The sequence below is a fragment of the Penicillium angulare genome, assembly GCF_028827245.1.
Source record: "Penicillium angulare strain IBT 27051 chromosome Unknown utg000002l_segment0_segment0, whole genome shotgun sequence".
Lineage (NCBI taxonomy): Eukaryota > Fungi > Ascomycota > Eurotiomycetes > Eurotiales > Aspergillaceae > Penicillium > Penicillium angulare.
The window spans coordinates 1,155,512-1,170,396 of record NW_026623161.1 but is presented as its reverse complement, the minus strand read 5'-3'; the positions used below and the strand labels follow the sequence as shown (position 1 = coordinate 1,170,396).

Genomic DNA, 14,885 nt, shown 5'->3' with positions numbered 1-14,885 from the left:
CGTTCTTTTCGGCCAACAGGGCCGGATAGCTGTGCGTCCCCGGGGTTCCGTGCACGGTGCATTTGCAACTAGGTTGGATGATCTGGGGTTAAGAAATGTGAAAATATTTATATAAAGGAATCTGCCTGGGTCTCCCAATACGTATTATTCGCATACTATTTTCCAACTCTGTGGACGTATAGAAGGTACTAGTAGTATTAGTAAATCTACTTTGAAGTGGCTTCCGTGGAGGTTAGTACGGTATATATACTGTTAGTAGTATTTGAACTAACCACTGACACCCAGCAGGTGTTCAAGTTGTTTAACGGTCGCAACACTCAAGTTGAAGCTTTCCAGGTTCTATATGTGACCCAAGAGGAATCTTGGTTTCAATGTTTGGATGTGAGCTATCACCCATAGCCATCATGAGCCAGACTCCAGGGCCCCGAGCTTAAATCTGCCTCGGCTGTGTGTAGAGCCTGAGGCAGTCCTCTAATTCGCCTGATTCAAATGATGCAGCTTGAAAGCCTAGGATTTGTATGAACATGATCCCATTATACAAAAAAAAAGCCTTACTAGGGGCTTCAAGTTAAACATTCAACATTTGAGATGCCCCACAGGGCTAGTGTCCTAGAATTCAACTTTTTCTTAGAACGTAATTTGAGTGAGCTAAATATGTGCCAGTAGTATAGAGGTAGGGACCTGCATGATGCATACTTTATCACACCATCATAGTTGTAGTTGTTAAGCTGCTTCCATTCAAGCCAAGGGTTATATTGAGTGTCCTTAACAAAGTCTTTCAAACGTGCAAACGTCCAAATCATGATGCAACATTGATATGGTCAATGCCAATCCTAGTTATAGTAGCATCTATTGTTCTTTCAATTAAATTGTTAGACAATATCTCGCTGGCTTGTAGAAATGGTTTCGTTTCATATTGTCCCTTATCTCTTGATTCAATGGGACCGGACTTTCCTGCAAGTTTTTTCTCCGCGCCAAAAGAAACAGTGCATTCGTCACCATCAGCCACGAGCGCTTGCATAGCATTCCTAAACTGTGGTGAGACGGGGTGGATTCGTGATCGGGCGGCCAAGGTTAGTCGGCATTCAGAGTGGGTACACGTACACGCTAATACTTCCTCAAGTTCTTCAGCTTCGTCCTAAACGAAAAATTCGGTTACTATTCCTACTCTGTCCTTCGTATTCTGTACCACTTACCATTTGGAGCGGGTGATCTGAGCACACCAATCAAGTGAAGAAAGTTTATTATTTCCCCGGGGTAAGGCACGGCCTCCGGGTGACCCACCATCCCATGCCACCAAATATTACTACATCATGTACCATATACACGCTCCTTTGCCGGAGATTTGAGAAAATCAGGCTCGGTATCTTCCTGCAGGATGCTTCATGCCGGTGAGCTAAACTGAAAGCGCTGATGAAGTGTTTGACCCCTCAAGCGCTCTCCATGCATTCACCTCCCTCTGCTGCAATGTACTTGGGCTTCCCCTGTGACACTAAGTATGACCCCTGAGTCCCATTTCGCTCGACTCCGTAAATTGTGGCGGTAATAGCATCGGCAATAATTTCTGCAGCTAGTCACATTCTTTTCCACTTTTCGATTAGCTCTGCTCAAACAGGCCTGATGGATCGCCTTTATGCTTGCATCCTGCCACTGCTGTCAACCTCTATTGGTCGGCCATCAATGTATCGACAGGGGAACTATCCCCCTGGTGGGGCGGGATCGGCATTGTTGATTCCAATTCTTCCCACTCAGATCATGCGGTAGTCTGACCAGCGTGACAACCTGAATCATTAGCGGACATGAGAAATGGGAGCTAATGCTTGATTAATTCTGTCTAGATCTCATGCCTCTGATTAAAGGGTCATTCGCAATAGATTTCCCCGCGTCAAGTTGTATTTCGGGGTAGGATTCTTTCAATAGCCAAACTGTGATGGCCCAAAAAAGGTGTGGAGGCCATGCAGCCCAGCTCCCACCCCTGTCTTTGGTGTTGACACACGCGTCTCATGCATCCATCACATACATGGGCCCTGGCAGCTGCAAGTGCGAGGCGGGCGGATATAAGAACTAGGAGACCGCCCTCTATGTGATCATGAGCCAACCCCACCCATCATCAGTAGCGAGCGCTTGGTGTCAACATGCATTTTGCTTCGCTACTCACTCATTTGTCATTGCTAGCGTGCACGTATGCCCACATTGTGGACACACGGCATGCTGGCAAGGCCCATCGGGACAATCATTTCAATCATCGGGCAGTTCATGCGCCGTATGACGGAGCCTCAGGCTCATCTAGCCTCAGTGTCCCGACGCCTGCTTCTTCAAGCATCTCGGTAGGAGCAACTGTTCACGCAACGGCAGCAACGGATGCTTCGTACTGGCTAGAAGACATTAAGCACCAGGGGCTGGCAGCTTTCAACTCCGACCCGTCAAGCTACACGGTTTTCCGTAATGTGATGGACTATGGTGCTAAAGGTATCTATACGTAACTCTTTTTGTTCTACTTGACTGCGATGACTGACGAATTTCAAAGGCGACGGTGTAACCGATGACACTGCAGCTATTAACCTTGCTATCAGCGATGGCGGTCGCTTTAGCCCCGCAAGCGGAGAGACTACAACTACTACACCTGCGATCGTATACTTCCCAGCCGGAACCTACTTGATCTCGACTTCTATCATTGATTATTACTTTACACAACTCATTGGAAACCCCAACTCGATTCCAGTTCTCAAGGCCACTTCGGGTTTCACCGGGTTGGGCATGATTGATGGAGACCAATACCAGAGCAGTGGTAATCAAGGCTGGACTTCCACCAATGTCTTCTTCAGGCAAATTCGCAACCTGAAGCTAGACTTGACATCCATCCCAGGAACAACCGCTGCTACTGGTATTCATTGGCCGGTTGGACAGGCTACTAGTATTCAGAATGTTGAGATTGTGATGAGCGCCGCGTCAGGAACTCAACACCAAGGTATTTTCATTGAAAATGGTATGTTAAACCTGAGCTGCTACGGCCGATAGCGACTTGAAACTAATGTCATTTAGGATCCGGTGGCTTTATGACTGATGTTACTACTGATGGTGGGTTGATTGGTGCAAATGTCGGAAACCAACAGTTTACCATGCGCAATCTGGATATCTCAAACGCAGTCACTGGTGTCTCCCAGATTTGGGACTGGGGCTGGACCTACCAGGGCCTGAACATCAAAAACTGCACAACTGCGCTCTCCATTGAGAACGGCGGTGCGGGTGCCCAGCTTGTTGGCTCAGTCAATGTCATCGACAGCAGTATTTCGGATTGCTCTACCTTCGTTACCACAGCATGGGAGACCTCAACATCAAGCAATGGTAGTCTCATTCTGGAGAACATCGCTCTTGATGATGTTCCAGTCGCTGTTAAGGGGCCAAGCAGTACCATCCTTGCCGGATCATCTGGCTCAACCACTATCAGCGCTTGGGGCCAAGGCCACAAGTACACCCCCGATGGCCCTACCAACTTCCAGGGAGCATTTACTGCACCAACACGTCCGTCTGCTTTGCTTGCCAGTGGGTCCCAGAGCTACTATACCAAGTCCAAGCCTCAATACGCTGCATCGCCCACTGCTTCGTTCACCAGCATCAGGACCGCAGGCGCTAAAGGTGATGGCACCACCGATGATACCTCTGCCATCCAGTCTGCGTTGACATCTGCTGCATCCTCTGGATCGATTGTTTTCTTCGATCAAGGAACATACAAAGTCACCAATACTCTGTATTTCCCCCCTGGCTTGCGCGTCGTTGGAGAGGCATACTCAGTTATCATGGCTAGTGGTAGCACCTTTTCTGATATTTCGAACCCAGTACCTGTGGTCCAAGTCGGCAAGTCTGGTGACACTGGCTCAATAGAATGGTCTGATATGATCGTGAGCACTCAGGGCTCTACTCCAGGAGCTGTCTTGATTGAGTGGAACCTCGAAGCTGCCTCGGGCTCTGGAATGTGGGACGTCCATACCCGTATTGGTGGATTCGATGGCTCAAACCAACAGGTCGCTCAGTGTCCTACTTCTGCATCAGACTCTGCTACCTGCGAAGTTGCGTATATGTCAATGCACATTACCAGCTCTGCAAGCGGCGTATACCTGGAGAATAACTGGTTCTGGACAGCGGACCATGATATTGATGACGCTAGTAACACTCAAATTTCGGTTTATTCTGGACGGGGTCTTCTAGTCGAAGGGAAAAATATCTGGCTGTAAGTTCATTACATTAACCTTGCGATTTTCTCCATAACTGACATTATTTTAGTTACGGTACTGGGGTCGAGCATCACTCCCTCTATCAATTCCAATTCTCTGGCGCTAGCTCAGTTGTGGCTGGGTTCATCCAGACTGAAACACCGTAAGTAGACAAGGAAAATATACTGCAAATGGATTAGATAAATGTTTCATACTAATCTTGTTTTCATAGATACTATCAGCCAAGTCCAGATGCGGCTAACAGCCCCTATCCCACAAACTCTACCCTAAATGACCCCGACTACAGCACCTGTCTTTCCGGCAACTGTGACTCTCTAGGCCTTCGTGTTCTCAACAGTGAAGACATCATAATCTACGGCGCCGGTCTATACAGCTTCTTCAATCATTATAGTACTGACTGCTCTACCTTCCCTACACCTGAAGACTGCCAAAGCGAGATCTTCAGTGTCGAAGGTACTACTAGTGGGTTGACAGTGTACACACTCAGCACAGTGGGGACCACCAACATGATTGTCAAAGCAGGCAGCTCTCTAGCCGTGGTGAGCGACAACCTGGCAACTTATGCTGCTACGATTGCATACTTCACTGTCTAGGATAATTTGACTTTTTCTTCTTGTGATGTCTTTGTGTAAATATTTTGTCGATATCTCGATTATTTACTTCTGTTCGTTGGCTTCGTTGAATATACCCTGAAATTTGTGTTCAAACTGATTCTAAACAATCGAATGGCTAAAGGTCCATGGTACTAGAACTTTTTCCTTCCAATATGATATTATACCCGTAGCGATGCGGTAAGAGTACAACTAATGTGGACTATATTGATTCCAAGATTATGCCTAACTTCCGATTTCATGTCATCGGCATGTATATAAAAATATTTCTATTTGAGGTTTGAAACGAAAGAAAGTGTTCAAAGTACCACAACATTGGCCCCACGAGGGCTTTTTATAAAGTTTCACAGTAATTTTGAAACTTTGGGTCTGAACAAAGGTCACTAATCTGCCACTTCTGTAATGCGGAGAGAAAACCGGAAATGTGAAGCAATCCTACTCGGATACTTTTCCGTGTGTGGGGTAGTTCTACTTGCGGGGCTATGGTTGATTCGGGTAAAGAAATCAAAGTTACCCCGAAGCAGTCTCTTGAGAGATTATTTAACAGTCGCCCCCTTGCATTAATTCATTGCGGGAATTGAGTTTGATTCGTCCGAGAGCTGTCACTAATAACGATACAAAATGTCCGAAAGTAAAGAGACTGCCACAATACCATTCGAAGCCCTTCCGTTAGACCCTACTGGGCCTTGTGGGAATGCGTGGGGACGATTCGGACCAAACGATGAATTGGGAACATTGAATCTCCTCACGCCAGAGGTAGTTGTCGATGCTGCAAAGGAAATCAAGACGGGGATACGAATTTCCCTCGACTGGCCGCTGAGCATGCCATCATTTCCGAGTTTTAATCGCGATCCGTTCAAACAGGAGCTAGTGCTTCGGAATCCGAACTGCGTTTTTGACGATATATTGACTTTCAATTCCCAAGGGTCTTCGCAATGGGATGGCTTTAGACATTATGGTTAGTTGTGCTCCCGGTGTTCCAATTCATATGACGCTCTTGAAACTAATCGTCGAGCCAGCTTTTCAAAAAGCACGGAAGTTCTATAATGGGCATACGACCGAGGAAATTGAGAGTTCAGATGTGATAGGGCTTCATAGTATGATATGTTACTCTCAATTGTGTTTTCGATCCAATAATGCTGATATTACGATTTCGAATAGCTGTTGTCGAGCATGGTGGCATGACTGGCCGCGGTGTCCTTCTAGACTTCGCCGACTGGGCTAAAACAAATTCTCTTTCTATATCAGCGCTCGAGTCACAGGCAATTACTCTCGAGAGTATAAAGCAAGTAGTGAAGGATCACAAGCTGGAATTTAGAAAAGGCGATATTTTGTTAATTCGCAGCGGATTTACTGCCGCCTACAATGAATTGGACGAACAGCAGCAAAGAGATATGCCAAACCGTCAAACCCCAGATTTTAGTGGCGTTGAAGCCACAGAGGATATGCTTCGATGGCTATGGGAACGCCAATTCGCAGCTGTTGGTGGTGATGCTCCTAGCTTCGAGCGCGCTCCGATTCGTGGTAGCCACGCCGACCCGAACTTTAACATCCATGAATGGGTGCTAGCAGGTTGGGGAACACCAATTGGTGAAATGTTTGACCTGGAGAAGCTTTCTGCTCACTGTAAGGCGACGGGGAGATATAGTTTCTTCCTGTCTAGTATGCCACTCAAGGTATGTTTTGTCTCGTTCTCATAAAATTTGCTCAAGGTTCAAACACTGATGCGCAGGTGGTTCTATCAGGTAGTGGGTGGAGTCGCTAGCCCCCCGAATGCATTTGCCATTTTTTAAGATGCTTCATTTTGAATGATGATTAGTTCGGTGAATAAAGAATAGTCAAGCCGAAGCAATGTGTTGTTGTACTTCATTTTGTTATTCAATAGGATGAGTTTCTGGGAAATGTTTCAAAGAACTACTACGAGAACCCATAGGAGCCTTGCATTTTTCTTTCTCTTCATCTTAGACTCATTTAAGTTAAGGGTACCCCTTTTACTAAGATTTACTGACAGCCCCATGTCCAGGATGCCTCTGGAACACTTTAATAGGGAACGAACGGGTCAGCCGGGCTTGCAGGGATTAGCAGCCCACACCCACACCGTACTTATGATGGGAATCCCCGTCATTCCATGGGAGATTGGAGATTGGGAATGTTGCGCGACTGAGATTCATACCCCCCGATGACACAGAAAAAACTCAATGCGGAACTAAAGGCGAGTCAGCAAGATCGATCATGTGTTTGGCATTTTCCAGGCTGGGCTGCAAGAAATAAAGATACTTTGCATGGATGTCCTAACTTGGACTTCAAGCTGAATATCAAGTTTAGCTTCAAGTTTTACAAGATTGATGTGATCAACTATCAGTGGTTATTATATTTAGTTCCTTGCAAAAAAAACTTCAGATCGGAAAATTTGGACTATTCTTTCCGCCCTTCATGATGTACAACGTTTCATTTTTCATTTTAATTTTGATTATTCAAAAGATAGATGGAACATTGCATAAAGAGTATGGTAGCTTTTGGGTGTTCTTGTGGGGTTTCGAAGATTTCACTTAGAGACTTCAACGGCACTGACACCTAGTTCAGTGTCTTGCAAACCCTGTATTAGTTCTGTGAGCATTGACTAGATTTTATTATGATACCAGGATAGCAAGTCGACCTCATAGACCACATCCCTTGGCAGCTTTATTATTCTATAGTAAATTGCACAGCATTGGTAGATCGAAATTATTTCGAACACAAGAGAATTGGCCTTGATAGAAATGAACAATCGATGAGCCAGACAAAGTAAACGCTTGCTGTCTAGATGTCTTAGGTATAGTCCTAGTGCGATCTAGATCTAAAGGCCCGTGCTGCTTGATTAGCCATATGACACGATTGCACACCACGAAGCATGGTCACGGCAATTTCAATGCCTGCTAGGGTACTATGTTGATATGTAGGATGAATAAAAGAATTGAAAAACTTTCAAGTCGATTCACGAAGAAGACCCTCGGGACTGAGGAAAGATTCTGACTGGATTAGATTTTCAAATCCTTGAGGGTATAGTATCTCGGAATGGGGCCAAAACCTCCGATGGAAGTGGCCAGCAATCGTCATCTGAATGAATAGATTGGACAATATCTAAGTATAAAAGAGGTCAAGATTCCGTGAGAGATTCTCAAGACAGAACCTTCGTGAGCACATCTCCATCTCCATCTTCATCTCGAGCTCTAAAACTGGTATGTCTATCTGGCGACGCTTCAATTGGTTCCATCATCAAGGCTTAAATTCTGCATAGCACTTAAGATTTACCAATTAAAAGACATTGCCACTATGCATTTCACTTATGTCCTTGCCATCATCGGCCTAGCAGGTGCTGCTATCGCTGCTCCCGCCCCCGAGGCAGAGCCAGGTATGACAGTGACCAAGCCAAGTATAATTAGCAGTGACTAATGTAATTTGGTGCTTCCAGAAATGATGAAGCGTGCCGACGCGGCTCAGGGTGCTGGTCAAGCTGCGCAGACTGGCCAGAATGGGCAGAACGGCCAATGGTGGGGACCCGGATGGGGACACCCAGGTCATTATGGTGGCGGCTGGGGATGGGGACACCCAGGTTGGTATGGTGGTGGCTGGCACCAGTAAGTGGAGTCTGAACTCCACTACACGACTACGTCGGGGACATGAATTGAGGGAAATGATTGGTAATCATGAAATAGTGCAGGACGGATTAACTGCTGTCGGTCTTTACTGAATCAAAGCAATATCTTATTGTTCAAGGCTTCCGAAGTCGAAGTTCCAGTACTTGAGTAGGCCCAATCTTGAGTAAGACGGTATCTAGAAATTAGTACATATTTTCCTGTTCGTTAGTTATATTTTGGATATTACCATTCAACTTCCAAGGTTGTTTCCATGGCTCCGTAGTAGCGGGCACTAAGCCAATACAAGTGACGGGGGACAGCAGGTAGTAGGTACTAAGCCCAATTGTCCACCGGGAATGTATTCAGCACCGGGGATCTAAATGCTGCTGCGGCCTGCTGGCCATTGATTTTTAATCAATACAGGGTCCTTTAAATATTCCTTTCTCCTACGCTCTTCATCATACAGAACATCGAACATACAGTACCAGAAACCCAACATCGACTTCGCACTGACACTTGTTCAACAATGACGTTTCTTTCACTTTGGAAGTATATTGTGAACAGTGACCATATTCATCCAAGAGTGGTTCAACGATGGCAAGTTGCGCTGGTTGCGTGGGAGGTTGTTCATTTGAGTAAGAAGACACGCAGAGAGTTTGACGACGTCTACAGGTTGTTAAATGAAAAGCAAGACAAGGAGAAGCCAGTGAAGAAATAAGGTGACCGAAATGTTGTTGAGTGAAAAACATGATCAGGAGAAGCCAGCGAAGAACAACTGGGCTTTGAGTGGGTGGTTCTGGCGCTCTTGAGCTGAAAGATGTATACTATGTATAGCAGAACTTTGTACTAATATTCAAGTCATACCTTAGTTTAGTGAAATAATAGACTTCCATTTACTGTGACCAAGGATCTATTTTAAGTTGAAATTTGGCATAGATAAGAAGTCCAAATTTATGTTTGTCTTCAGGGCTGTGTATCTGTCGGTATCCCTATAAACATTGAATGTAGAAGCTGAATGTTCACGGGCCCAGATGTCTTTAAATCATTTTTATAAACAGTTTTCAAACATCTTTCCAACTACTATTCATTTAGTAAACTAGTATGTATATAATAGTGCAAACTATACATTCTCAACTTGAAGATAGTGAGATGGCACTTTCCCTAGTAACATCAAGAACATTGCTGGGTTGCACCTGCCCTCATAGTTGTAGTTGAACGGGAACAAAAACCTACATTGAATCCATCATGATCACGGACTTGATCTTGTCATCCATCTTATCCCATCTAATTGTTCGCGATGATCTACTCTGCTATGCTTTTTCAAAAGCTTGATTCCTTTATAGTCCAGAAGTGTGTCCCACTGCACTCTTGCGATATAGTGCGATTATTTTTAATCATGCACACACTCCTTTTATTTTTTATTTTTTATTATTTCATTTTTTTCAGTCATTCCTTTTTGCTTATTGCTTTTTGGGTAGATCTGTTGGGTCTGAAATATTATACCATCAGCTTCTGTATCAAACGTGGGTGCTTCTAACAAGTATCCTTCTCGGTTATCAGCTAACTCTACGAGTTTCAGTATATCCGAGTCGGCTGTTCAGATCAAGCTTTCTTTACCCACACTTCGGCTCCAACCGTGTTGTAATTCTCATCACCAGAGAGATAGATGGGTGAGTTCTGCTCTACGTTCCTTATTGTCTGTCCAAGTCGGCGTTGGCGCTCATCCGGGGGATCGTTGTTCCCGCATCCCCGCGCAACAATGCAACGTTTGGACTCCCCCCAATTGTACCTCGAGCGACCGCAAGAATTGATTTCAATTCTCGATGAAATGAGCTATGAACCAAGTTCCTCTTCTTGAAGACACCAGCAGGCATGGTTGTCGCCACTTTTGGGTACGATCTCCTTGCATGACGATTGAGCGGAGCTGACCAATCTAGGACGCGAACAACGCATGGATATCCCCGTGTGCATTGCCTTACCTTGCCATTGCTCCAGCCACGGTCGCTGTGCTTATTACACTCGGTCACCTACTGAGGCCAATCTTTCGTCGATGGAGGCCAACGTGGCTGCATTCCTTCATCTCTGAACAAGATGAGCAGCAAGACATTCCGCCCGACGGAGCGGAACAACCCCTTCACTGGACGGTCGCTTTACTGGGCTGTTCGGCTTTCGGTATATCAACAGAAACCCTGCAATTGGTCCCACCAGGCTTTGATATCCCCTCCTTAATTCTTCTCGTGTCATGGGTAAGCTGTTCGCGTGGAACACCAATGAGTACCCTCCCAGCTGACTGACGTGACTTCAGACTGCAATATGTACTTTGATCGCAATCAAACGCCCAAGATCATGTTCCATCTCGCTGCTGTCATATTTTCTCAGTGTATCTGTTGTCGAGACGATTCTAGCAGCGCATTTCGAGGATCGACATGGGTCGAAAGTGATTGCTCGCTACATTTCTGCCGGAGCGTCATTGGTTGGCTGTTGTACAATCCTGTTGATGCCCTTTCGAAACGCATCTCTCCCAGTATCTGACATCAGTGGGGTGGGGCAAACACCGTCCGATAAACTTCGCAGCCCAGAGGACAATCTCCGGCTATGGCAATTTCTGACGGTCTCGTGGATGACGCCTCTCATATCTCTCGGCAGGAAAAGACAATTAAACGAACCCGATATCTGGTCCCTTGGCTTCGAATTCCAGCATCGCCGTTTGCATGAAAAGTTTCGCCAAATGAGGGGGTCGGTACTCATTCGAGTACTCAAGGCAAACAGTGTCGATGTCCTCATCATCTCTACAATCGCGATTGTGCAATTGTTCTGCCAATTCTCGATTCCGGTGTTACTTCAGCCGCTATTGCACGCTATGCAAGATGACAGGAAGTCCAAACGCGTACCCATGACCTATGCTCTCATATTACTAATCATTCGCTTGGTTGCTGCGCAGTCTCAGGTGCTTGGTCTTTGGTATGGTCGCCGTTGTTATGAAAGATCCCGGGGAGAAATGGTTATGATGGTCTACGAGAAAGCACTGTCACGAAAGAACATCATCGGCTTACGGGTTGACGGCGAACAGGTTGACGGGGATGATACATCTGTTCCAGAGGTCGAGTTCACACCAAAGAAACCTAGTATTTGGAAACGACTCGTTTCAAGGAACTCAAAAAAGAAACCCACCATACTGAAAGAGCCTGCTTCTATGGGCAAGATCTTTAATCTTCTCCGCGGTGATGTTTATGAAGTCGCTCAGCGATTTTGGGAAGTTGATACACTGATTGATGGCCCCGCGGGACTTTTTATCGCGGTTGGGCTTGTTTGGGCACTTTTTGGGCCATCGTGCTTTCTCGGCATCCTAGCAATTCTACTTGGCCAAGCACTCAATGCAGTGATCACTCGGACCCTGTTCCAGTGGGAGAAGACCAGACGAGCTGCGACCGATAATCGTTTACAAATCACATCTCAATTTGTTGAAGCGATCCGTCACCTGCGTTGGTATGGGTGGCAAAACCACTGGCTTCGCCAAGTTATGGAAGCCCGACAGCACGAGCTGAATTTACGCATAATCACGAGTTTATGGAATATTGTTATCCGGTTTGTCAATGCATTTTCTAGTGGTGTCTTCCCAGTCATCGCGCTATATGCCTATACTATGATTGCAGGCCATGAATTACGCATTGACACCATATTCCCTGCGTTGCAGCTATTTGCGATGTTAGAGAGTCGCCTACGCGACTTACCTAGGCTTATAACAAGTTTGATCAACGCCTATATTGCCCTCGCGCGAATCGAAGACTTTATGGCCGAGCCGGATAAAGAGCAGCCTCCAATTGGACGTCCAGTGGACGATATGAATTTTGAGATGCAATCATGCTCGTTCGCATGGCCAGGAAAAATAGCACCTGTGCTAAGTGACCTAAATGCAAAATTCCCCCGAGGGCTTACAGTTGTCACTGGAAAGGTGGGATCTGGCAAGACAGCCCTTTTGCAGGCTTTATTGGGGGAACTGGATCTGCTGAGCGGCAAGCTTCATATCCCCAATGAGATGATGGGGTACTGTGCGCAGACCCCTTGGCTACAAAGTATGAGCATCCGTGACAACATTCTCTTCTCAGCCCCCTACGAAGAAGTACGATATAAGCACACCTTGGAAGCATGTGCCCTTCTTCCAGATCTTGCGCAGTTCAAGCATGGGGATTTGAGCTTCATAGGCGAAAATGGCATAGGTCTCTCCGGTGGACAAAAGGCACGAGTGGCACTTGCCCGAGCGGTATACAGCTCATCACGGGTATTGTTGCTCGATGACCCTCTTTCCGCTCTGGATCATAACACTGCCGAGTTTGTTGTACGCAAGTGTTTGTCCGGCCAGCTGATGCAGAACCGCACTATTATTCTTGTCACGCATCGGACGGCTCTTGTCCAAGAGATTGCAGACCAGATTATTCAAATTAGCGAAGGAGGTGCCCTCGTTCACGACAAAAGTGCTATATCCAAGTCCATCAATCACACGTCTCACGAGTCCAACCCCTTGTTTCAGAACCTGGAATCCGATGATCTTGAAGATATCAATGTTGAAGACCATGCAAATGCTGTTCCAGACAAGTTTATTGAAGAGGAACATCGAGCAGAATGGGGTGTTAAGGCTCGAGTCTATTGGACTTATATCAAGGCTGGAAAGTACCGCTGGTGGCTGATTCTGGTTTTGATACTAACCATATACCGACTTGCTAATGTCGGTCAATCCTGGTTTCTCAAAGGATGGGGAGAGGCTTACAATGATACATCGGTTGCTCTCAATGATCTGCCTAGGTGGCGCGGAGCTGTACTTGGTGACATCATGCTAAAATCTACGCCAACCGTCGATAAATACTTTCTGCCGCAAGATCTAATGTATGATCTGCCTTCCCCTCGTGATGATGTTCGCCCGTGGCTATGGACATTCTTTGCGATTGCTTCATTCCAAGCAGTTACTCTTCTTCTTGCACAGTTGCTGATGCTGGTTATCATTTATTCTGCTGGAAAAGCGCTTTTTCAACAAGTCATGAAACGGGTCAGTCATGCAACATTCCGATTCTTTGATGTTACCCCGGTCGGCAGACTCATGAACCGTTTGACCTCCGATATTGGGGTGGTGGATGGCAACATCAGTGAGCAATTCCAGGTTATCGCATTCCAAGCAATAACTTGGATATCCTCAATGCTTGTAATCGCAAGTACAACTCCTGCATTCTTAGCTTCCGCACTTGCTCTCACCATTGCATTTATATTGATATTCCTATGGTTTCTTCCAACGTCGCAAAGCCTTAGACGCCTCGAAATGGTATCCTTGACGCCTCTTCTGTCCAACTTCGGAGAGCTTTTACATGGATTGACCACGGTACGCGCTTTCCGTGCTGAGGGCCGCTTCCAAAATCGTGTCATCTCGGTTGTTGATAAGTTTCAAGGAATGGATCACTTTTACTGGTCCCTTCAGGCCTGGCTCATAAGCCGCTTTGAAACTTTATCGGCATTTTCCACATTTTGTCTCATTGGCTTGGCTTTGTACACGGATACGACCCCTGGAATGATGGCATTCGTGTTGATCGCTGCGAATAATTTCGTCGATTCAACCCACCAGCTTTGCAAGCAATACGGGCAACTACAGATGGACTTTGTTTCAGTGGAGCGCATAGATGAATTACTTCATATCGAAGAAGAGTCTGCAGGAACCATCGAACCCTCAGCTGCATGGCCTACCTATGGTAAAGACATCGTCTTCGAGGATGTGACCATCCGATATGCACCACACCTCGAACCTTCTCTCACCGACGTGTCTCTCCGAATACCTGGTGGATCTACAGCTGCTGTAGTCGGACGCACAGGTAGCGGCAAATCTACACTGGCAGTCTCTTTGCTCAGTGTAATAAAACCGGAAACTGGTCGTGTTATAATAGATGGCATAAATATTGCAGAAGTCAGTACCCAAGCACTTCGAACAAGGGTTACCTTTGTCGCACAAGATCCGATCCTCTTCCCTGGAAGCATTCGCCTCAACCTTGACCCTACAGAAGAATTCTCAGATGAGCAATGCGCTGAGATTCTAGACCGTCTCTGTGGCCGCCATGGCTGGAGACTTGATACGTACATCGAGGCCGGTGGTAGAAATCTGAGTCAGGGGCAGCGGCAGCTGATTGCTCTCACCCGCGCTGTACTACGACGCAGCCCGATCGTAATTTTAGATGAGGCTACGGCATCCATTGATCATGAAACTTCCCTTGAAATGCAGCAGATTGTTCGGGAAGAGCTTCAATCGTCTACTGTCATTACGATTGCCCATCGGATAGAAGCTGTTAAGGATGCGGATTATTTTATTGTTCTAGACCAAGGACGCGTCGCTCGACAGGGTTATGTCCGCGATCTGTGATATTTCATGTAAATAGAATATTATAATGCAA

General features: G+C 46.2%; 5 protein-coding genes across 5 annotated transcripts; all 5 read left to right on the top strand.

Moving 5' to 3' along the window:
- Positions 1-2,135: 2,135 nt before the first annotated feature.
- Positions 2,136-4,825, top strand: N7478_001904 (glycoside hydrolase family 55 protein; the record flags this gene model as incomplete). The annotated part of the gene is made up of 5 exons (XM_056918118.1): positions 2,136-2,469; positions 2,528-2,986; positions 3,043-4,228; positions 4,282-4,374; positions 4,444-4,825. The coding sequence occupies 5 exons, from the start codon at positions 2,136-2,138 to the stop codon at positions 4,823-4,825; spliced, it is 2,454 nt and encodes an 817-aa protein (XP_056783729.1).
- Positions 4,826-5,464: 639 nt separating this feature from the next.
- Positions 5,465-6,636, top strand: N7478_001903 (uncharacterized protein; the record flags this gene model as incomplete). Its single annotated transcript, XM_056918117.1, has 3 exons — positions 5,465-5,801; positions 6,005-6,519; positions 6,556-6,636. 3 exons carry the CDS (start codon positions 5,465-5,467, stop codon positions 6,634-6,636), a joined length of 933 nt encoding a protein of 310 aa, XP_056783728.1.
- A 1,519-nt stretch (positions 6,637-8,155) lies between these two features.
- On the top strand, positions 8,156-8,464 carry N7478_001902 (uncharacterized protein; the record flags this gene model as incomplete). Its single annotated transcript, XM_056918116.1, has 2 exons — positions 8,156-8,234; positions 8,295-8,464. The coding sequence occupies 2 exons, from the start codon at positions 8,156-8,158 to the stop codon at positions 8,462-8,464; spliced, it is 249 nt and encodes an 82-aa protein (XP_056783727.1).
- Positions 8,465-8,986: 522 nt separating this feature from the next.
- On the top strand, positions 8,987-9,178 carry N7478_001901 (uncharacterized protein; the record flags this gene model as incomplete). Its single annotated transcript, XM_056918115.1, has 1 exon — positions 8,987-9,178. The coding sequence occupies one exon, from the start codon at positions 8,987-8,989 to the stop codon at positions 9,176-9,178; it is 192 nt and encodes a 63-aa protein (XP_056783726.1).
- Positions 9,179-10,295: 1,117 nt separating this feature from the next.
- Positions 10,296-14,854, top strand: N7478_001900 (uncharacterized protein; the record flags this gene model as incomplete). The annotated part of the gene is made up of 3 exons (XM_056918114.1): positions 10,296-10,352; positions 10,398-10,706; positions 10,766-14,854. The coding sequence occupies 3 exons, from the start codon at positions 10,296-10,298 to the stop codon at positions 14,852-14,854; spliced, it is 4,455 nt and encodes a 1,484-aa protein (XP_056783725.1).
- Between the last annotated feature and the right edge of the window lie 31 nt (positions 14,855-14,885).